The sequence below is a fragment of the Tachypleus tridentatus genome, chromosome 4 (assembly GCF_004210375.1).
Source record: "Tachypleus tridentatus isolate NWPU-2018 chromosome 4, ASM421037v1, whole genome shotgun sequence".
Taxonomy (NCBI): Eukaryota; Metazoa; Arthropoda; class Merostomata; order Xiphosura; family Limulidae; genus Tachypleus; species Tachypleus tridentatus.
The window spans coordinates 92,807,005-92,829,957 of NC_134828.1; the positions used below are offsets into that span (position 1 = coordinate 92,807,005).

Consider the following 22,953-nt stretch of genomic DNA (forward strand, 5'->3'; position numbering starts at 1 on the left):
TGTTTTGAATTTCGCGCAAAACTACACGAGGCTATCTGCGCTAGTCGTCCCTAATTTATCAGTGTAAAACTGGAAGGAAGGCAGCAGGTCATAGTTTATCAGTGTTAATCGATAAAACAATTCATTTAACAAAGAGACAACGCCACCTTTCTGGTGGTACTTAAAGCTCATCTAAAGGTGGTATAGTTTATCAAAAAGAGATATTACTGATACTGGAAGTTTATAATTAATTAATTATTAGGACCATAACAAAACTAATTTGTTGACACTTTATTGTGAATAAAAAAACAAAAGTGATAAATATAAAGACAGATGATGTTCGCATAGCGTTAAGTAAAATAATTATTCTATCTGGGTCTACATATGAACAAATAAAAGTAAGATCATACTATATCCACTCAGTGCTGTTTACAGTTTAAGAATGACTCTAGTAATATTAATAAAGTATTATAGTGTAGCTACATCCTTGTTAACACTGAGAAAATGTTTACAGTTTAGCCATAATCATTTTTTCTATTAATAAGACGTTTACACTCTAATTATAACATCCTTAGTTTTGAGATCTTCAGTATTGTCATAACGTTTTCAGTAACGATTAGATGTTTAAGGTGTATCCATTGTTTCGTTAGCGTGGATAAAAAGTTTATTGTCGCTGACGAGGTGTATTCAGCATAGTCGTAGTAATGTTAAATATTAGTCATAATTCATAGTATAACTGTAATGTTTTTTTAGTGTTGGTTAGATGGTATTCACAGGGATGAATGCGTTACTTTGAAACGGTTTTGAAAATGTAGATCTGTAAGTTACATAACAGCCGCAACCAATATAATGATGCAGTGAAACAGATTGTATCGGTACTACATTTTTTTGGTGGTTTTCGATTCTTAAGCAGTGTGATGGGACATAAAAGTAATCGCTTTAGGAAAGATTATACGAGTCCCTTTCCAACACAAAATATTTATATATGTATAATGAGATTATGAGAACAAGTTACGATTCAGAACATAAAATATAAAAGATGGAGATAGTCATTGTTTTTAATAATGTTGGAAAACAAATAAGAATCTATTTGAGGTACCTGGACTATCCAGAATGAGACCTGCAGAAATATGTAAGACAGTCATGGTAAGCAAAATGTAGCGTCTTTTAAAGGTGAAAAGCCATAACACAAAGTTCAGTGACAAAACCGACAAAAACAGTGTAGAACAAAATCAAGATTATCTGTCTGGAAACGTGATTCAGTTCGGGTGTACACAAGATATACTATTCCAAATGAAGACAAACCAGTCAAGTATTCCTAGCTTACTGGGCTATTGAAACGGGAAAATGTTGTCTTACAGATTAGAAGGATTATAGAAAGTAAAAGAGAGGAGTGGTATGTGTAGGGTATAACATCTTTACGATGGAGATTTTTATGATGGCAACATCACTGCAAATCTATTATGAAGATGCATAACCGTTATTTAGAGCATTTTCTAATGTGGCGACATGCATTGTAATAACACGGTGAGTCTTCAAAATCGTATTAACGTAATGTACTTAACTTCCATGCATTATATTTATTTATTTTGACTTGTACTAGGTTTGTGTTAAGATGTTTGGAAGTCTAATCTGTAATAAAGTTAATCTTTGCAAACTAATTGCATTTGTTAAGTTTGTAAACATCAAATTTGAATCATGTGCCTATTATTAGGTCTGTCTTAATAAATAAAGCTATTTTTTTAAGTTTTCATAGATTTGTGCGCTTTAAATGGATGATGTTTTAGAAATTATGTTAGAAGAAGGTTTTTAATAAACTTTCAAACACATCTATAAAAATACTCATATATATATATATATTAGTAAACATTAATATATTTTGATCAAGTTTAGTAAAGAAAATCACGAGGAAGGACTGCGTTAAAGGCAGCAAATCCAAACCTCTGACTAATTATATCAGTTTGTTATAACTTAAAAAAAAGCCGAAACGAAAACAAATTAAACAAAAATCACTGCAATATATCTTACGTGAGACTGTCGAACGGAAATTAAGACTGATAGACGGTGTATCCCACGGACCCCACCGCATTGTGGGTCATACTTTTGTTAGTTACCTCTAAAACCCAGGATACATTTAATAATCCCACACTATAGCTTGTACCCTTGAATATTTTCAATAAGTGCAGCGTTTTTATTTAATTTATTCTTGTTTCGGCTTGTTTTTTAAAGTAATAACAAACGAATATATATTTATATATATTAAATAGTCAAATGGAATCTAAACTAATGAAATCAACTTTTGTTAGGCAAGCATATAAACGGGCAAGATTACCCAGCTAATTGACACGGAAATAACGTTTTTATTGATTCAGTAAGATTACCAATACTTGTATGAAACTGAAAATCCATACTGAAGATGGAAGCTTACAAGGAAGAGTAAGACATTATTTCTATCTAATCGAAGATACACTGAGCACTTATAAACATTTTAAATACAACCCTGAAAATAAACGTTTCTTTTTTATTGATATGTATGGCAAAATCTCTAATTTGTGGCATGGTTACTCAACTTCCATCAAAACTCAATTTTAGAGGTGTTTTTTTTTAATTTCTCACAAAGCTACTCGAGGACTATCTGTGCTAGCCGTCCATGATTTAGCAGTGTAAGACTAGAGGGAAGGCAGCTAGTCATCACCACCCACCGCCAACTCTTGGGCTACTCTTACACCAACGAATAGTGGGATTGACCGTAACATTATAACGCCCCCACTGTTTAAAGGGCGAACATGTTTGGTGCGACGGGGGTTCGAACCCGCGACCCTTAAATTACGAGTCGAACGCTTTAACCCACCTGGCCATGCCTATCCCACTTTAAAAGCAAATAGCAGAATGATCAAGACACTTGACAAATACCTTGAGAACAATTTGTTTAATTAGCTACATTTTGAGTAGTAGATACAAACAGTGAGAAACTTAAATAGTGTGAAAACACTATGTCTGATAGTAATAATTCATTATATGTTCTAGGATATTATATTTATACCATTATCCACTCCCAAAGTTTGGTTAAGGAAAATAAAACAGTGAATAAGATTAAATATCTTCTCAATTCGAAAAAATAAATAAATAATATTTTACCAAATATGTAGAAATAAAATCATAAGGTTCCGTTCTCGCCTAATCACACACTCGCAGTTACGAGTTACCAAATTTTTTTGATTTATAAACAAGTCTATATTACTATCAACAGTGTAAGTCAACACAAACGCTTTCATAATAGTCGGTGTTTCATGAACTTTTTAAATAAACTGCAACCAGATCCACTGACAACAGTTGAAATTATTAATTGAAAAATATATTGTTCTAAAATAGTGAGAAATTATTTATTTGTACCTTCATGTTAATCAAAACAAAGTTTCAAGTGTAAGTTTAAATAACTCGCTAAGCGACGCTACATAATAGTTTAATGTATTAAAGTTAAAAGGTTTATAAAAATAAAATTTATGTTAAACTTGCGTTTTGTATATTTTTTGAACAATTTTATTCTATATTACTCAAAACAAGTAAACGCTTTAATCTGTATTTATTTAGAAAACACGTGTATTACGTATTGTCTCATCTTAACTAGAAACAAAATAACTTTATTGGATTTCACAAAGAATGACATTGTTTGTAAATGAATAAAAATGCTCTGAAAGTTAACCCTAATTTACTTGATTGGTAAAGGGGAAATAAAATCCAGCTGTGCTCGCAGAGATTTAGAAAAAAATATATTGTAATATATAAACTTTTAAATAGGTGCGTAAATAAAGCCTTTCTCTCACACCTAAAATAAACCCAAATTATCCGTGACAGAGAATTTAAACCTTAAAGTGAAGGTATAACATCTCCTTCTAATCAGTTCCAACTAATTATGTCATTTTCACCTTGGGAATCTTTTTTGGTTTCTTCTTCACTGGGGAGGTTGAATTTCTCCATCAGATCTTCGGTCCGAATATTATTTTGAAAATCACGTTCATTACCGTATACGTTAACATTATCTGTCAGTGTAGTGCTCAAAGTATTATTGTAAGCTTTTCTCTCTTGAATGTCTTCGTTAACAGGATAGGACGACAAAGATACAGTGACGTTTTGATCAAAACCATTACTAGGATTTTCTTCATGCCACTGTTTGTCGATAATTTCGTTCGATAGATTACTTTCACTTTGATCATTGGGAGTTTCGTCTTTGATCTTCCATTGTACTTGCCAGTTTGGAACGTATTTAACGTCTTGATTGCTTGTCTGTTGTCTGAATAAGTTCTGTTTGTAATTGGTTTCTCCGTATAGCTTTCTTTCGTCGTCCACTTTCTGCTCATTGTTAGGACTTGTTTCATTAGGCAATTCCCACTGATAAATACTGGATAGTTGGTCACCTAGAAGAGCAATGTTTAGTAATAATGCTTCGTAGGTTTTAACATACACAATCGAATTAAAATAACCCAGGAAAACGAACTTGCGATATGAGAAGACAGTATACATATAACGGTTGTTATAACAAATTTGTATTAAAATATTTACTCTGGCTGGTTTGTTTAAAGGATTTCAGGTCAGGCATGCTCTCTGTATACACGTTTTATTGGTCGGTCTCTCGGCTATGTATTTAATTTTTATCAAACAAGTTCATGAGAACGATCATCAGCTTTTGTTTAGAATTAAACATAAAGTTACCATGGGTATCGAAACTCGGTTTTTAGCGGTGTGAGTCTGCAGGCATAAAGCAATGCCACTGGAGAGGGCAGCTCACTAGCTTTTCTATATTTTATTACGGCGAACATTGATCTTGAACTACTTGATAGAAGCAAACAAGTAGTGGGATTAAGCGACACATCATAACGCCCGAGAGGATAAACATGTTCAGAAAAAGATTTTCGTTCCTGTTACATGGTTATCAAGATCAACATAAGTTAAAACTAAGTAGAAGTTAATATTAAGCTAAAACTAAGCAGAAGCACCAGCAAAGATTCATGGGAATTCAGATGGAATTGTTCTCTATGACATCTCTGATGAACATAGGCTGTTCGAAAACATTTGGTGAAATGCAAGTAGAATGCACTGTCCTGCTTTAGTGCGGTTTAAATTTCGCGTAAAGCTACTCGAGATATAACCTTTATCTCTAAGCAAAATACAATATTGTTTGTTTGGACTTTGAATTTCGCGCAAAGCTACTCAAGGACTATCTGCGCTAGCCGTCCCTAATTTAGCAGTGTAAGACTAGAGGAAAGGCAGCTAGTCATTACCAACCACCGCCAACTTTTGGTCTACTCTATTACCAACGAATAGCGGGAATGGTCGTCACGTTATAACGCCCCCACGACCAAAATGGCGATCATGTTTGGTGACAAGGATTAGAACTCGCGACTTTCAGATTAAAAATCGAGTGCCTTAACCACCCGGTCATGCCGGACTTCCTGTTTTAGTAAAATAAGGGTTTGTAAATGGTATTTTATTTATTAAAGGAAATTTAGTCAGGTTTAAAAGACGTTTCGTTATGAAAATGTCCATCCACATATGAAACTCATAAATAAATAGATATGTGTAAAATTTGTAAGGGAAAAAGTCAGTTTTCGTTAAATATGAGGAACACATTACATGATTAACATGGAGCTCTTAGACTTTATTTTGCCCCATCTAGTGGGAAACGCGAAAACTAACAGCTGATTGTTTTCTCTATGATTAGGTTGATTCACACATCACAATCTGTTGTACACAATAAAGACATTAAAGATATTTTTACCTTCCTCGTTTTCTTTGCTGTCTACATGTTCGTCTAATCCAACCTGAAAGCAGAAAAAAATAGAGTGAACAATAACCATAATATTAACTTTATATTTACCATAAATGCTGAAATTAATAAAAAAAAAACTCCTATAATAATAACATATATGAATGGAGCAACCTAAAAATATATTATGATATTTTAGGTTCATACTTCGTGAATCATTCAAATAATTTGGTTTGTTTTGAATTTCGCACAAAACTATATAAGGGCTATCTGCTCAAGCCGTCCATAATTAAGCAGTGAAAGACTAGAGGAAATGGACTTGTCATCACCACCAACCGCCAACTCTTGGGTTACTATTGTATTTAACAAATAGTGAGATTGACCGTCACATTATAACACCCTTACGGCTGAAAGGGCGAGCATGTTTGGTGTGACGGGGATTCGAACCTGTGATGCCTACGGATAATGACAGAGTCATCAAGATGGCTGTTATAAGATGAAAAGTTATAGTTGAAACGGTAGCAGCATGTAACAAAGAGTGTATGGTTGAAATGCTATCATATTCTATTACCACTAGGCATGGTCATGTGGTGTGATTCCTTAAGGGTTGTGGGTTCGAATCTCCGTCCCACCAAATGTGATCGCTCTTCAGCCGTGGCGACGCTATATACTGATGGTCAATTCCACTATTCAATGGTAAAAGAGTAGCCTAACAGTAGTGATAGGTGACAAGTTGCCTCTAGTCGTACACTGCTAAGTTAGGGACAGCTAGTGCAGAGGACGCTCGTGTAGCTTTGCGCGAAATTAAAAACCAAACCAAAAAAATACTGTAGGGAGTAATGTTAAAAGAAATATGGGGTTTATTTTACGGTTTAAAATGTAAAATACATCTTGGTTTAAGTTATTAAATACAATTTCCAGCAAAGCTATCTTAAGCAGAGTAAATCTCTTTTTATGGTATATCTTTTAAAAATCACGCTTTGTGTGTTTCCGTTTTTTAAAGTATTAATAGTGAAAAGAATTTTCAGATTTTCCTGGACTGGAAAAGTCTATTAGTCTTAGTGCTCAACTCGCAATCTGCGGATCGCTGATTGAATCCCTGTCACCGAACATACTCGCTGTTTCAGCTAAAGGGATGGTATTATTAGTTTTGCTCACTCGCTCTCTTTGTTTTAAAAGAATATTCCCAAGAGAAGAGTGTTTGTGGTGTTGAATAAATTAGGGACAGCTAGCGCAGATAACTCTCGTGCAGCTTTGCGTGAAATTAAAAAATAATAACAACTGTTTCCGATACTTGTGTTGCTAGAAGCAACAGTATTAATCCTGCTGTGTAAACTTATATTTCAGGGTTTATATCTTTATTGTAAACGAAAGTGTGATTTATTTTAATTATTTTAAGTGAATGAATGCCTATTGAGTTTAATGTACACAAAAACGTATTACATACCTTTTGAGTTTCAGAAGAAATCCAGGAACTACCAAATCCTACAGAACCTTTCAACTGACCGTTTTGGGGCTTATTTTCATCCGACGTCCTGAACATTTCAAGCATATCATGTAATCTCCAGTCTTCTCCCTTTGTACCCAAGTTTCCTGAGGTTTCACTTGATTCGCTACTTTCACTAGGTTTTTGTATAAGGTCTAACCACGAGGGTGTTCTAGGTTTTTTATCAAATTTCTCCACCAGAGAGGAATTTTGCATCTCTTCGAGGCTTTTACTTTGGTCTTTGTCTGAGGACAATTCCCATCCACTTTTAACACCATCTTCATTTCGACGAATTTCGTCTTGGGATGATAACGACTCCAGTGGGGAATCATTATTATAGATATTAATATCATTGACATTGTTCATGACTTTTTCCAATAATTTTGATATTCGCTGTAGAAGAGCCAATTCCCACTCTGTGTTCGTTTGACTTTGTTTCTTGTATTCATATTTTCCATCTTCGCCATATTGTAATGACGACTTTCGATTTGCATCTTTGTATACGTCAAAGTTTGTTTGATAATTCATAGTGTTGTCCAGTAGCGAACTTTTAGATTGTGGTTCAAATGGTAATTTGGTATGTCGAAGGTCATCGGCTTGATTCCATGTGAAATCTGTTTTTGGTGGATCGTTTGTTTCCAAGTAGATGGGTTTGTGCCAAACGTATCTTTCACTATTATCTTGTCTGTAACCCCCGTTGTTATTTGAATGCTCAGAGATTTCGTTCCAAACAAGAGGTCCGAAAGATGTTTCCAAAGCTTTATTTTTGCCACTAGGTGGCACTCTGTTATAATTGTTTGAAATCGATCTTGTGTCACTGTTTCTACGTGATCCAATGTTATTATTGCTTTCTTCAGACCACTTGTGTGGCCCAGAAAACTTCGGTTTATTTTCTTGCCAATAGGTCGAATCTTCAAGGTTTTGTTGTCTGAAACGATAGTTGTCAGGTTTGAAAATATTGCCAAGTTCCTGAAATCCTTGTAAGGACATTTGTGTTTTGGGCATTAGGCCTTGTTGAGATAATGAATTAACGGTTTCAGATTGTAGAAATTTTTGTGAATCGAATTTATTTCCAGAAACATCTCTTAAAGATAGTGGTATTTGTACGTTAGTTTTGTATGGTAATACATTACGACTCTTCGAAAATTCACTTCGCTGGATATTTTCCATATTCTCATTACGAGGATTGTTTGAAGCTGACATTTGAGAAGGCCATTTATACTTGTATAACAATGAACTGGGTTTTCTGAAAATTCTATGTTCATCATGGGTTGAATCTTGTTTTAAAACATTCTGATAGTAGTCATCACGGTTTCCTCTGAGTTTAGTGAAGTCAAATGACAACAGCTATGAAAATTAAAAGAAAAGAGAAACATAGACCTTTTTGCTTAAAATAGACAAAAAACACTTCTAAGAAAGATTTTAAAAATACAGAAAAAATGGTTTATATTTTATCAAGGATGGTACTATGGATGGTAAGAATAATACCAGATACCAAAACATTTAAATTACATGTTAACCTAAGAACTAAATATTAAATGTTTCAGCTATAAAGTACTCTTCAATTTAAAATTCAGTGACAACATATTTTTCATATCATTCGTAAAAGGAAATTCAGATGAATATGTAGAATTAAAACAAAGTTGATACATAAATTTCACACACAAAAAATGAGGAATTTTGTTTATGAATTTAAAGAGATGTTAACAAGACAAAGAAAAAATATTTTGTTTTAAGTAATTAAGAAACTTAATACTTTTATGTATTTCCTAAGTTCCATGAATCAAAGAAAATAACTGAATTATTGTAGGAAACAAAATGTGAACGTACTCATATTGGAAAACCTCCAAATATTTCAAGTAGACCGATTGTAGGAGATAATCAAATGTCACTGACCATTTAAGTGACCTTTTGAATATATTGTTAAAATCATTTCTATCAATATTCCAAGTGTTATTAGGGTTGATTCTGAATTTGATGGCAAATTACCAAACTTCTTTAGATGTTGTTACTTTGTATCCAAGTGATGTGTATGACTATGGACTTAAAGCTGTACTTAGTTTTTCTGGATAAATACAAATAATTAGTTCATCCCTGCTTTAATAAAAGTTTTATCTTTAAAAAAATTAGACTTAGTTTAAGGGAATTTTATAAACGTCATATCTGGTACAGCAATGGACACAGAAGTTACTCTAACTTATGTTAGTGGAAACAAAATTATAAAGGATGTGAAAAATAGAATAGTCTGATATACAAGTGTTTGTTATTTATATTTCTTGATCTGAAGAAATAATATTTAAAATTTAATTTTATTAAAGAGAAACCGACATCCATAGATGAAAGGAGAAACGTGTATAAGATAATTGAGAGTGTGTTTTTCTTTGCTGGCTGACTTTGTCTATTATTTACTATGAAAAGAAAGATATGACAAGAAAAGATAAAACAAATTGTGCTTCCACAGACACTCCGACAACTATGTGAAGTGTATTTCTTCACATTTGTCGATTCACCATTCCCAGGAGACGTAATTGTTTTCGTATTTTGTTAAGTGCGTGAGTCGACCTTGCTTTCGAATTCTGGATATCAGAGCCTGGCAACCATGTTTGAACCATTGCGATATTCCTTGCACGTTATGAGTCATTATAACAAAGGGAGTCAATCCATTTTATGGGTCATTATAACATAGAGAGTCAATACATTTTATGGATATTTATAACATGGAAAGTCGATCCATTTTATGGGTCGATAAACAGAGATAGTCAATCCATTAGCGAGAATGATTGGTGGTACGTTGCTGCAAATCGACTTCCCTTTGTAAAGTGGCTCAAAATCAAGGACTGTACCACATAACTTTTTTATCTTTGCCATAAGTCAAAATATGTTTTCTTTCAAGCCATATAGTCTTTAATTTTTAAGCCACGTTCTTTTATTTATAGTCTGTAGTACATAAAATCAGTCAGCAACAATAAACTGTGCTGTAGTGCTGGATATTTTACCTTTTAATGTTTAATTCAAACATCTTCTGTGTGTATCATCTATATTTAATAACATTGAAAAACCAAAGCCGTTCTCTCAAATATATATATTTAATAAGTTTTCTGTCTGTTCATAGAAATACGGTCGAAATATTTTAAATTGAAAACTTATTAATGCACACATATTAAAGATTTATTTTCTAAATATTGAAGTGAAACGGACCCAAAACCCCATAGATTGAAATACCAATTAAATCTTGAAATATTTTTAAAAAGGACTTTTTAAGTTTACACATGATTTCGTTTTACCTGATGTTATTTGAACCAGTCGGGTCTTGTATTTGAAAATAAAATATCAAAAACTTTTATATTTTTGTATTTTTAACGTAGATTTATATTTCAGCCACCATTATAAACCCATGCTAAATCCTTTCACCATCCAAACACCTAGTCTTGCATTCATAAAACTACAAATATACATTATTACTGAAATATTTGAGCTAAGGATGGGCTTAAGTACTTATGCCCATACTTTTGCATCGTTTTCTACTGTGTTTAAAAATGAAAAAGTTTGTTTACTTATGTTCACCATTAACTCAATAAGTCCTTAGCTCATAATCATACAATTAACATTGACTTATTTATATGACGCAAGCACAATTCTAAAACTGATCCGACCAGTTTAACTTAAAATTACCAAGAACAAACAAAAAGTATGTGTTTTAAAGTCAGATAATACATTGTTGTCAAGATATTTTTATGTTATACAAACTGTAATTTGATATACTTTGCAATGACATCGTATTGACTTTGCTGATAGCAAATAATTGTAATATTATTTATTATCACATTACCATTATTTTCATGCAATATATTCCTATATTATTACATCAACACGAAACGTAAATTGCTCATAAGCTGAAAAAAAGGCTTAACAATATGAATAAAAGTTTCCAAACCTTCCGTTTTGAAGGAAGTTTATTTTTCTTCACTGAAGTTTGGGCTTTCTTTGTTTTGAACTTTACATTTTCTGACTGTAACTTTGTATTTTCGTTCGCTTGGTCAGTCTCTTTCTGTTGGACATCCTGTAATATCTTGCTTTCTAGTGTAACAAAATAATACTTAGAGAGAAGAGATGAATTCGTACTCACGTATTCATTGTCTATATTTATATACAAAAGAATAAAACTTTAAAGGTAGTTTAATTTTACATATCAAACATAGAATGTCTAGAATAGAAGTACTGATATTTTCTTTGTTTTTTTCTGTTATATTTAAAAATAATTCTGGTAATTTTTTTATTTATAAATATTAAGTAAACTAGATGATTCTCAACAAAACAACAGGTTCGACTGTCTAAAATATAACTTACATAATTTTATGCCTGAAAATAACAGTAATAATTTCAGAAACAAAATTAACTTTATTAAATTAATTACTTCAGAATATTGTGCGTTATTTCAAAATAATTTCACATATATTTGAAATAGGACGGAATTTAAGGTACTACTGCTATTTTTCATATTCTCAACACTTAATGGAGTGAACGTTATTGAGTAAAATTGTTCTTCGTCAGAAAAAAAAATATTGTTTTCTATACGTGCTGTTTGGGTTCAGTAGTTCGTATGCTATTCTGATTAAATTGCTATACAGCACGAGCTATTCTATTCGCTTCATACTAGTACAAACAATATCTTTTAGCGTTTTATGGAGTTGACATTTTCATCAGATCCTATATTCCAACGTATACTATCTAGCAAGTTATACTTTATCTGGAGAAAAACAATGTTTTTTATAAACTTAACTTAACTGAAACTTACCTAATACAGCGTCTCCTGGAATTTTATTCCTGTAAAATATTTGTAACAAATATTTACAAAGAGCAGACGTGATATGAATTTATGTTCACATAAAAGTACGTAGTACGTAGAAAGTTAGGAATTTTGAAAATATCAAAAAAAATATAAATCACTTTCTTGAAAACACACAACAAGAATATTTTTTTTTCAAAATATTGAAACCAAGCTGAATTTTCGTTTTTCATTTGTGAAGTATGCAAGAGTTTTGTATCAGCGAACATTTAATCTATTCTGTTTTTACGTAAGAATAAATTTTCCAAAAAAATATAAGTAGAATGATTCAAAGAGACGGAAGTAATGTATAAGAGGCTTATGATCTCTTAAAATAAGAAATATGTAATCAGGATTATTGCACTAATGTCAGCATGATTTTCGTCCTCTTACTGGTGGATTATATGTTTGGTCGTTATGGTAGTGTTTGTTAATCTAGGACTAATCTATGGCTTTTCTTCTTGTCCTTAAATCCCTCAATGGATCAGCGGTAAGTCTGTAGGATTATGACACTAAAATTCACGTTCTGATAATTGTGCTGTGCTAGCCGTCCCTAATTTAGCAGTGTAAGACTAGAGGGAAGGCGGCTAGTCATCACCACCCACCGCCAACTCTTGGGCTACTCTTTTACCAACGAATAGTAGGATTGACCGTTACGTTAAAACGACCCCACGGCTAAAAGGACGAGCAAGTTTGGCGCGACTGGGATGCGAACCCACAGCCCTCAGATTACGAGTCGCACGCCTTAATACGCTTGGCCATGTCGAGCCCTGGTATGTATAGTACAGATAGCACATTGTGTAGCTTCGTACTTAACAATAACACAAACAAATTGTTTGTAATATTAATATTTTTCTTTTATGCTGATTATGAATATACAAGGATAGTGTAAAACATCCGTGACATTAAACCTGTGAAACTTCTTTGTATTTGACATGAAACCAACTTTCTTTGGAAACAAAGTTCCACATATAGGTCTCAGCAGATAGCATGATGTGGCTTTGCTGTGAGAAAAGACACACACATACTTCAAAGATAAGTGTGTTATGTGACTAAACTTGTGTTGTATGTACAGAGGTGTTTGAGTATTTCACGTAAGTTTATTGCTCCAGTTTTTTTATACATGATCCTAGTGTGGCATGCTCAATCCACACTCTGCATGTTGCGGGATGAAAATCTGTCATTGAAAATATTCGTCCTTCAAGCAACGGGTACGTTATAAAGTGACGATCAATCCCACTATTCTCTGATCAAGTAGCCCAAGAATTAACGACGGGTAACATTCGTTAGCTGCTTTCCCTCTTCAAAGTTAGTACTAATTAACACATACATCTCTCAAGTAGTTTTGCTCGAAGTTCAGGAAACCAACAGGTAAGCTCAGAAGACCTTACAGCAATCAATATTTACTATATAATCCGAAACGTTTAATGATTTACGATCATTTCAGTATACATTAATAAAATACAATATGCATTAGTAGTCGAGCAGATACTGTGTACGATAAACAAATTTATTTGTCAGCAATATTGTATTTGATTCTTCTATTTATTAGTTTTAGAATGTGTTTATAGATTATTGTTATTCGTACCATAAATTTTGAGTTTATGTTGTCACTTTTCTTCATATTCATTTAATAAAGCTTTAACAAATAATTACTTAAAACCTGTTGACCCTAAAAAGAAGGCTGATTATAAATTGTTAAAAGGTTACATATGGTGTACGTTTCATAACGTCAGCTATTTAATACTAAACATCACAGTATCTGTCTGTCTGTCTCTCCGTCACAGACAGACAGATGTCAGAGTAAATTATTATGTAGTTTGTTTTTTATTAATTAGAAACGAGTAGGGAGTGTACGATTGACACAAATTAAAGATGTTTTTGGACTAAAATATACATTTTTTTTTGCAACTTGGAAACTTATATTTGTTGAATCGTTGCGTTACGCCAGAAAAAAAAGAAGTAACTATATTTTAATAGACGTTTCGTGCAACATATTACGAGCTTATCAGATTTTTTATTGATAGTATTAGTGCAATAGGATGTAGGCATAACTGGATTAAAATAAAAAAACGTACGTAAGCTACAGTTGTTAATTTGTCTTTTATCGAATTACGATCGTACTTATTAAAGGCTTAACTAATGCTAAGACTAAGACAATTTGACATGAATTTCAGTGTCTGCAATTATAATCACTTTGTATGACTCTGTATCTAAAGAAACAACGTTCTAATAAAATACTAATTTGGTCGAAATGTTTTTGCAGGTCTCTGCAAGTTAATACATACCTTCCGGACACAATAAAAAAAAAAAAATTCGACAACCGCCATCTAGCGAAAATAAAAAGTAGCACTAAATATGGCATTACACACATTCATTTGTTTTCTTCTTATAAATTAAGATTGAAAAAATATTTAGGCTATAATATGTTACAGCATGAATTGGACAAAGTTAAATAATGGTACTAACCTTAAGAGTTCGAACTCCATCTGTAATTTAGAATTCTTTTTCTTGAGACTGGATATTTCGGCTGTAAAAAAGTGAAACGTAACGAATAATAGAGAGTGAGGGTAAGTAAATAGATTTATCATCTTGAATCAGCGAAGCAGAATTACCAAACATCATATGTAATATTAGATATACATAATATAATTCATCAGCTTCTGACTAGACCCCAACCTGTTCTTCAACGTGTACTTACTTAATGTAGATAGAAACTAAGAAATTATAGGTTAATCAGGCCACACTGAGTAAAAAATCTGTTCTGGTGGCTAAGGGAATTCTAAACTATTAAAAAATTGCAAAACAAGTCTTCGGTCTTTACCTTAAATTTCATTTTAGAAATCATCTGACTTTTGCTCTTTATACAAAGAAATAATATTATTACTCTGAGAACAATATAGATAAGTTTTTACATATAAATACTTTCTTAAAGTTTTAAACAAAGGTGGACACTGAAAACGTCAATTGTGTAATATATGCACTTAAATACAACAAAACATCAAATCATGCATCATTTTATTAAGTTTAAAATTGTTTCGTTACTTGCTAACAAAATATTAAACAACTTTACCTTCAAGTTCACCGCTTCTTTCTTCTTTATCCTTTGTTTTGTTATGACACTTTTCCTGTAAAATAGAATAAAAATAAATTAAGAATGCCTACACTGCATAATGTAATTTTAGTATGAATACTTACTTCAAATGAGTAGATTATAAACAACTTTATCCAGTACATTAATTTGTTTCCCATTTATCTTTTATTTTATTGAATCACAGTTTGTTGGTTAGAAACAAATGGTCTTCCGAACAGACAAGCGGTGCATGTTTCACTAGAAAAGCCATTTTGCTTATTTGGTTTCAGTGGAAATTGGCGTAAAGCTACATGGGCGATTTATCAGTGATGGTCTAGAAGGTTTGGCTCGTTTTCAATTTCGCGCAAAGCTACACGAGAACTATCTGCGCTAGTCGTCTCTAATTTAGCAGTGTAAGATTGGGGGGAAGACAGCTAGTCATCACCACACACCGCCAACTCTTGGACTACTCTTTTAAAAACGAATAATGGGATTGACCGTCACATTATAACGCTCCCATTGCTGAAAGGGTGAGCATGTTTGATGCGACGGGGATTTAAACCCGCGACCCTCGGATTACGAGTAACAGTCAATCCCAGTATTTGTTTGCGTGGGTGATAATGATTAACTGCTTTCGCTCTAGCCCATCAGTGCTAAATTAGGGATGACTAGCGAAGATAGCTTTTCTACTAGCTTTTATCAAAATTATCCAAAAAGTCCTGATTGGAAGGCAATTTGAAGCTGCTGAAACGGTTAGGTGATTTGTATTTAAAATCGCGAAGGTTTTATTTCATCCTTTAAACTGTTGTTTCTATTCCTGAAAAGTTATAAATCGCTGTTAACCAAATTATAAAGTTTTAGGTCATAGGGTTTTGTCAAATATATCTAAAATATGCACATTTCTCTCGGTGAAACACTTTAAAAACAAATACCTTATGTATTAAATGAATGATATTTTTAGAATACAATAATTCACGAGTGAACCTAGGAAGGGCACCAACACGAGTTCTTCTGTCTTCCATAGTTTCAACAGCAGGTAGAACACTTAATATAGCAACCAACCTATCTTTCACAGATGGTTGCTGTGACCTACGAGTGTATCATTCCTGTTAAAAAAAAGGCTTTTATTTTTCCATGGACTGATGTCAAAATTGGCTGATTGTGCAGTGACCGTATTCCCAAAGAATGTCAAAATGCAAAACACACTTCGAGAAATCTTTAAAAAATAACAACAAAGAAATAACTTATATATTTAGTAGTTGAATTCGAAATTTTATGAAATTTACTGGTTAACTGTGTAATGACATCACCTTGTCAACAGCAAGACTCCATTTGGTTTCTCTGTTTCTTTTGAATTTTGCGCAAAGCTACTCGAGGGCTATCTGCGCTAGCCGTCTCTAATTTAGCAGTGTAAGACTAGAGGAAAGGCAGCTAGTCATCACCACCCACCGCCAACTCTTGGGCTACTCTTTTACCAACGAATAGTGGGATTGACCGTCACATTATAACGCCTCCACGGCTGAAAGGGCGAGCATGTTTGGTGCGACCGGGATTCGAACCCGCGACCCTCGGATTACGATTCGAACGCCTTAACACGCTTGGCCATGCACGGCCACCTCCATTTCGAGAAAGTGAATAATTCCTGTAGAATTATTTTATTGTTCTGTTGTTAGGTTTTTGTTTATTTGTTCCTCAGATTCGTGTAAATGTTCACACACTCTAGGCCTAGCATGGCTAGGCATGGCCAGGTGGTTAAGGCACTCGACTCGTAATCCGAGGGTTGCTAGTTATAATCCCCGTCACACCAAACATGCTAACCTTTTCAGCAGTGAGGGCGTTATAATGTGTCGATCAATCTCACTATTCGTTGATAAAAGAGTAGCCCAAGAGTTAACGGTCGGTGGTGATGACTACCTGCCTTCTCCCTAGTCTTACACTGCTAATTAGGGACGGCTAGCGCAGTTTGCTCTCGTGTAGTTTTGCGCGAAATTCAAAACAAACCAAACAAGTCACGTGGACTATTTGCATTATCCATTCTAATTTTGACGTGATAAATTATCAGTAAGACAATTAGTTCAACAGTATCAACCGACAATTCGTGGACCAGCCTGGTAAAACAGGAAGGTGTCTATTCTGTTTCTATACAATTAACGCAATAATGACTAGGCGCACGTCTATTTGACAAAGATATACGTGTGTCTGTCGCTGTTTATATGACCACAGAATATGTTACAGCTGTGAGTCGCATGAAAATTATAAATAGAATCGGACATCTGTTATACAAGTGTTTCACGAAATAAAATATATACGCGAGTGGAGTTTCGTTATCAATACAATATAAATAACGAAAATATAAAATAAAATAACAAGAACGAAAAAAAAATAAACCGAGATTCCTATGTTGTAATCTATCAAACATAAATAATAACTTAATATGGGAAAAATAATATTTAACAATACGATGTTGTACTTTATTGAAATTCGACTTTTAAGTTAGGATTTATACATCTTGCACACGTTTTCGACAGCAGCCATTAAGAATATAAGTTTGCAAGAAGGTTCTGATAACCTACAGAATGATGAGAAATTGGACACGTTTGGTAACGTCGAGCAATATTTATTGTGATCTTGAATCTGCAGCATTAACCCCCAATTAGTAGCTGGGTTCATTATGACCCCGAAATATTTCTTTAATTAATTATTATGTGATAGAAGACGCTTTTCTTAGCCCCTTCCACCACAGCAGCTTGTTTAACTGTGTGTGTTTCTCTGTGTTTTTGTCTTTTCAGTGTTCTGTAGTTGTAGTTATAGTTTTAGATGATAGTCATATTTACCACCACCCGGCATGGCCAAGCGTGTTAAGGCGTGTGACTCGTAATCTGAGGGTCTCGGGTTCGCATCCCCGTCGCGCCATATATGCTCGCCCTTTCAGCCGTGGGGGCGTTATAATATGACGGTCAATCCCACTATTCGTTGGTAAAAGAGTAGCCCAAGCGTTGGCGGTGGGTGGTGATGACTAGCTGCCTTCCCTCTAGTCTTACACTACTAAATTAGGAACGGATAGCCCTCGAGTAGCTTTGTGCGAAATTCAAAAAATAAACATATTTACCACACTCAACAATTTGGGTTATAATTTGAAGTTTTGTCACAGCCATAAATTAGAGTCAAATTCATCCCACTCGAATAATTTGTTGTTTTTTTTTGTAGTTTTAGACTGGAGTCATAATTACCCCACACGACGACTTGAGTTATAATTTGTAATTTTTTTCTTCTGTTATTTTAAATTACTTTATTTCATGTGTGTATTTTTCTCATTTTGTAGTTAAAAGATGTCTTTTTATATTTTCTTTTCTGGCATTTCTCTATTTAATCGTTTACTTCAGATTATATCTAATTATCTTTGCACATTATCGTATTACCATGTGGCTTCTATTTCATGCAGATCACTGAAAAGGAACTCACAACAGCTGTTATAACTTTTAACATTGTAATGCCTAATATAAGACTTTCAATATTGTGTTGGGTTAAGGTGTCTGACTCGTAATCGGGAGGGTCGCAGGTTCGAATCCCAGTCGCACCAAACTTGTTCGCTCTTTCAGCCGTGAGGGCATTATAATGTTACAGTCAATCCCATATTCGTTGGAAGTGAGTGGTGATGATTAGCTGCCTTCCTTCTAGTCTTACACTGCTAAATTAGGGACGGCTAGCGCAGATAGTCCTTGAGTAGCTTTGCGCGAAATTCAAAGTCCAAACAAACAATATTGTATTTTGCTTAGAGATAAAGGTTATATAAGTGTACATAAGTGTTAGAGCCTCATAATAAATTAAATACTACGTTGGAGTCATAATGACCCCAGGCGACTACATATGTTCCACTTCACCATGAGACAAATTGAAGGTTCAATGAATTTCAAATCTGTTCATTGTACATCAGTCTCTCGCCAGTCCAGGGGTAAATCTACGGATTTACAACGCTAAAATCAGTGGTTTGATTTCCCTCAGTAGGCCCAACAGATAGCCCTGTGTGGGTTTGCTATAAGAAAAACACACATTGTATCTCAGAACGTCTGGTCTGGGTATTAACTTGAAGATGAACACAGAGGAGTCGAAATGTTGTTCTCTTGTTGTCAATAAAAGTGTAAAAAATGTTGTTAAACTCCTTTTAGAAACCATTTACAATCACAGCCTCGAATATTCTCAACTTACAAGTAGTTTTGATTGTAACATTGGTAATTTGTACTGAGTAATTTCATAGGGGTCTAAAGAGGAAACTGTTATTATTTTATTGATATCAAGTTACATAAGGGCTATCTGCTGAGGAATCGAACCCTGGATTTAAGCGTTTTTAGTCTGTAAACTTACTGTTGACTGATCGGGGAAATAAATAAAAAAATTCACAAAGCTTTGAAAATAACAGCTACAGTACAAAGCTGTATTTCCAAGTTAGAGTAATAATATATATGATCCAGATATAAAGTAATTTCATAAATAATAACTTGAAATAGTTTAATACTGTGATCAACACAAAATAACTTTCGTAATTTGATTGTATAAATATATAATTTGGTTTATAATTTTGTTCTTATTTGAGTTTCTGTTACAAGGAACTTTCTTTGACTGTTACCATGGCATTATCTTTCCCACCTTCACTACTTCCATAACCCTCAGGGTACGGAATTTGACTGAATCTTATATACTAATGACATTTTTGCATTTTTCAGATCCATTTCCTAGATTCACAACCATTTTCGACATGAGCGGTAGTTTTTAAGTTTTTAAACCCAAGCGCTTTGGGTACCATTTATGTTTCTCATCTAGGGTTTTTGCGCTGTTATATCATTTAAATCGTTTATTAGTATTAGTAACAGCTCCTTTGCTTCTTAACTTCAGTTAAGTCCAACTAGTATTTAAGAATACTTTCTGAACTATATGAAAAAAAATATTTGGCTGCTTAAACGAAATATTCTAAAACTATAGGGAACAGTGTATGTAATGAGTTCATGGGTACTCACTTAACTTACGATCAAAATAAAGTTTTGGGAGATCCGTTTGTAGAAAATTGGATTTATTTTTGTACAAAATTTTGTCTGTAACGGTGAGGTACGATCAGGTACCACAACTGAGTGCGGTTTATCTTCAGAAAAGAAAGGTATATCTTTCTAAGGCGTTCACGTTTCAATGTTTCTTTTCTTTATGTTAAATTGATGTTTTGATCTTGTGCTTTCTCTTTGTATCGTATAAAAACCTGCAAAAGATATTTCTGGGTCATATGTTTCAATAAATCTCTTAAAATAAGCTGCTGAAAACAAAATTATGGAGTTATCAAATATCAAATCTCAGGGGCAATCTATTATAATATTTCGTATTTAAAGAATAATTAATGAAAATGTTCTTACAAACATCAGTAGATGGCTAAGAAATCATACGTTTGTTTGTTTAGAATTAAGCTCAAAGTTACTCAATGGGCTATCTGTGGTCTGTCTACCGTGGGTATCGAAACCCGGATTCTAGCTATGGGAGTTTGCAGACATGCCGCTGTGCCACGGGGAGGGTGCTAACAAATGAGACGTAAGATACATGTTGCGAAGCACTACTTAATATCCTACGTAAGAATGAGCTTAAATCTGCGAAAAATTATATTTAAACATTACATGTATATACATTTGAGGCGTGAGGAACATGAACACATGAATAACCTTTGTGTAACTTAACCAATAAAGATTTGTAAAACAGAGGAATTAGATTCTATTTTAAAACTTCAAAAATTTCATTTTTAAAACACATTTGTGTACGTAACGCATACATAAACAGAATCAGCGGTAATACGTGATTACGTCTTTATAATGTATTACTCAAAGTCATTTGTGCTTTCCTTAAGCCTGTTTTTGGATAATGTGTACTACTTCGAAAGTATCCTGCTTTCAGCTTTACATGCGTCTAAATTAATTTTAATTTAGTAAAAAAGAAATGCCTCCTTGCTAAGGCATTATACGACTATTAAGCTATGTAACACAAATTTTGTTTCTTGGATGGTATGTGTTATTTCTTAATTGGTTATATTGTAAAAGTACAGAAAATATTTGCTACGATATTGACTTAAGAATTTCTACTGCTAAAGTTTTAGCAAAACAAAATTTAAATATTATTGTTCAAATATTTAAAGGTACCTAAACGATACTCTAGTTACAAATATTGTTAACACTACGTAACACAAATTTTGTTCCTGGATAGTATGTGTTATTTTTTAATTGCTTATGTTGTAAAAGTACAGAAAATGACCATTATTCCCTTCAAACTTTGCTTTTGTAACCTGGATAATGAAATTTAGAAATTAACCTATTATCTATGCAAAAACGGGCAAATTTGCACATTTTTCATTTACATAAGATCTGAATAAAACAACGTATGAATCAAGATTTAGATGTATTTATACTAAAGTTATACAAAACTGTTTAGAAGTGAGTAGTTTTTCGACATTTGAGACTGTAATATAAATCACTTTCACGTATCAGCTCCCAAATATAGTCTCCCATCATGTTTTCGTTATACGATCCCAGGTCACAAAAGCAAACTTTGAAGAGAATAATAGTTTGTTTGTTTTTTCCATTTACTTTAGGCATAAGCAATTGGGAAACAACAATTTCTGTCCAGGAACAAGAAAAAGTAAATTTTTTTTACACAGTGTTATCACAAAATATTGTTTTGTGAAAGACAATGAATTTCAGAAAAATCCCAAAACTGTTTTTGAAACATACCAAATCTGCTTCACGTGCCTGCTTGTCAGTTGATATCTTGTTCGCCTTACTTTCATTTTCTACTACTTTGTTGTTCAGCTTATCGTTTTCTTTTTTGACATTTGCAAGTTCCTTTTTCTTTTTATCAAGTGTTTGTTTCAGTTTATCATGCTCTTTATGCAGTTGAATTAATTCATTTTCCACAAACTTAGACATTTTTTCAGAACTAGCTCGTTTTCGATGTGCCACTTGTTCTTGTTCCCTGGCCTGTTTTAATTGCTGTAAGACATCATTGTAGTTTTCTGACATAACCCAGTAGTTAAAACTCAGAATCACTACGCAAAGAAAAAGAGTCACACAAGGGAAGGTTGGCCGACAAGATACATATTGCTTTATGTTTGAAGTCATTGCTTTATGTACCTATTTGTAATTTTCTTCGGTTATTTGGTGTGATGCAAACAAACTTCAACTCGTATAATTGAATAAATTACTACGTTAATAATAAAATAACAAATTGAGTTATAAGAACTCTAGCTTCAGGATCAAAATTTAAGCAAGAACTTAGACGAGTTTACTCCATTACTTATAGGTTTGGTTATAAGTCATGGAAAGCTAAAAAAACACTACTTGTTTTCTCTGTCGTTTTGGCTGTGGATCTGAGCAAACGTATTACTACCAGATGTCACAGATGCACGTTTAGGGTTATCCCTCAGCATCTCCTACAGATGTCACTGTGTGATACTAAAAATGTGAAGTACTGTCGATCTCTATAAAACACTTAATGAAGTAGCCATTTTCCTATTATAATTTCCAAAAGTAAAATCTTTACGTGAAGAGAAACCATCTGTAAGTAATACAGTGAAATTACAACTGCTGTAGAAATGCTTAGTTAGTACTAAAGAAAGGATTCCATAAAACTTAAGTACAGAGGTGCTACATGGTGACTGAACATGGCAGAAAACTATCAAACATTGAGCCGAATTAAAAGAATTAACAAGCATTTAAATATCTGAAGAAGATACTGAATCTGTGGAGGTGTAGAAGAAGTTAAGGTTTATTAAGTAAGTTTGTTTGTTTTAAAATTTCGCGCTG

General features: G+C 33.3%; 1 protein-coding gene across 1 annotated transcript; it reads right to left on the reverse strand.

The window, feature by feature from the left end:
* Window positions 1-2,893: 2,893 nt before the first annotated feature.
* On the reverse strand, window positions 2,894-22,523 carry LOC143249698 (uncharacterized). The gene is made up of 8 exons (XM_076500008.1): window positions 21,883-22,523; window positions 15,128-15,182; window positions 14,524-14,584; window positions 12,025-12,053; window positions 11,164-11,306; window positions 7,191-8,576; window positions 5,756-5,798; window positions 2,894-4,394 (listed from the first exon to the last, which is right to left on the reverse strand). Exons 1-8 carry the CDS (start codon window positions 22,267-22,269, stop codon window positions 3,877-3,879), a joined length of 2,622 nt encoding a protein of 873 aa, XP_076356123.1. The 5' UTR covers window positions 22,270-22,523; the 3' UTR covers window positions 2,894-3,876.
* Between the last annotated feature and the right edge of the window lie 430 nt (window positions 22,524-22,953).

What these genes read in the sequence shown, in the direction of transcription:
- LOC143249698 (XM_076500008.1), bottom strand. Translation starts at nt 22,269, where the DNA reads ATGACTTCAAACATAAAGCAATATGTATCTTGTCGGCCAACCTTCCCT. An exon ending in AGGCACGTGAAGCAGATTTG is followed by an intron (nt 15,183 to 21,882) that starts GTATGTTTCAAA and finishes TCTATTTTACAG; the next exon opens with GAAAAGTGTCATAACAAAAC. An exon ending in TTTCTTCTGAAACTCAAAAG is followed by an intron (nt 5,799 to 7,190) that starts GTATGTAATACG and finishes TTCTGCTTTCAG; the next exon opens with GTTGGATTAGACGAACATGT.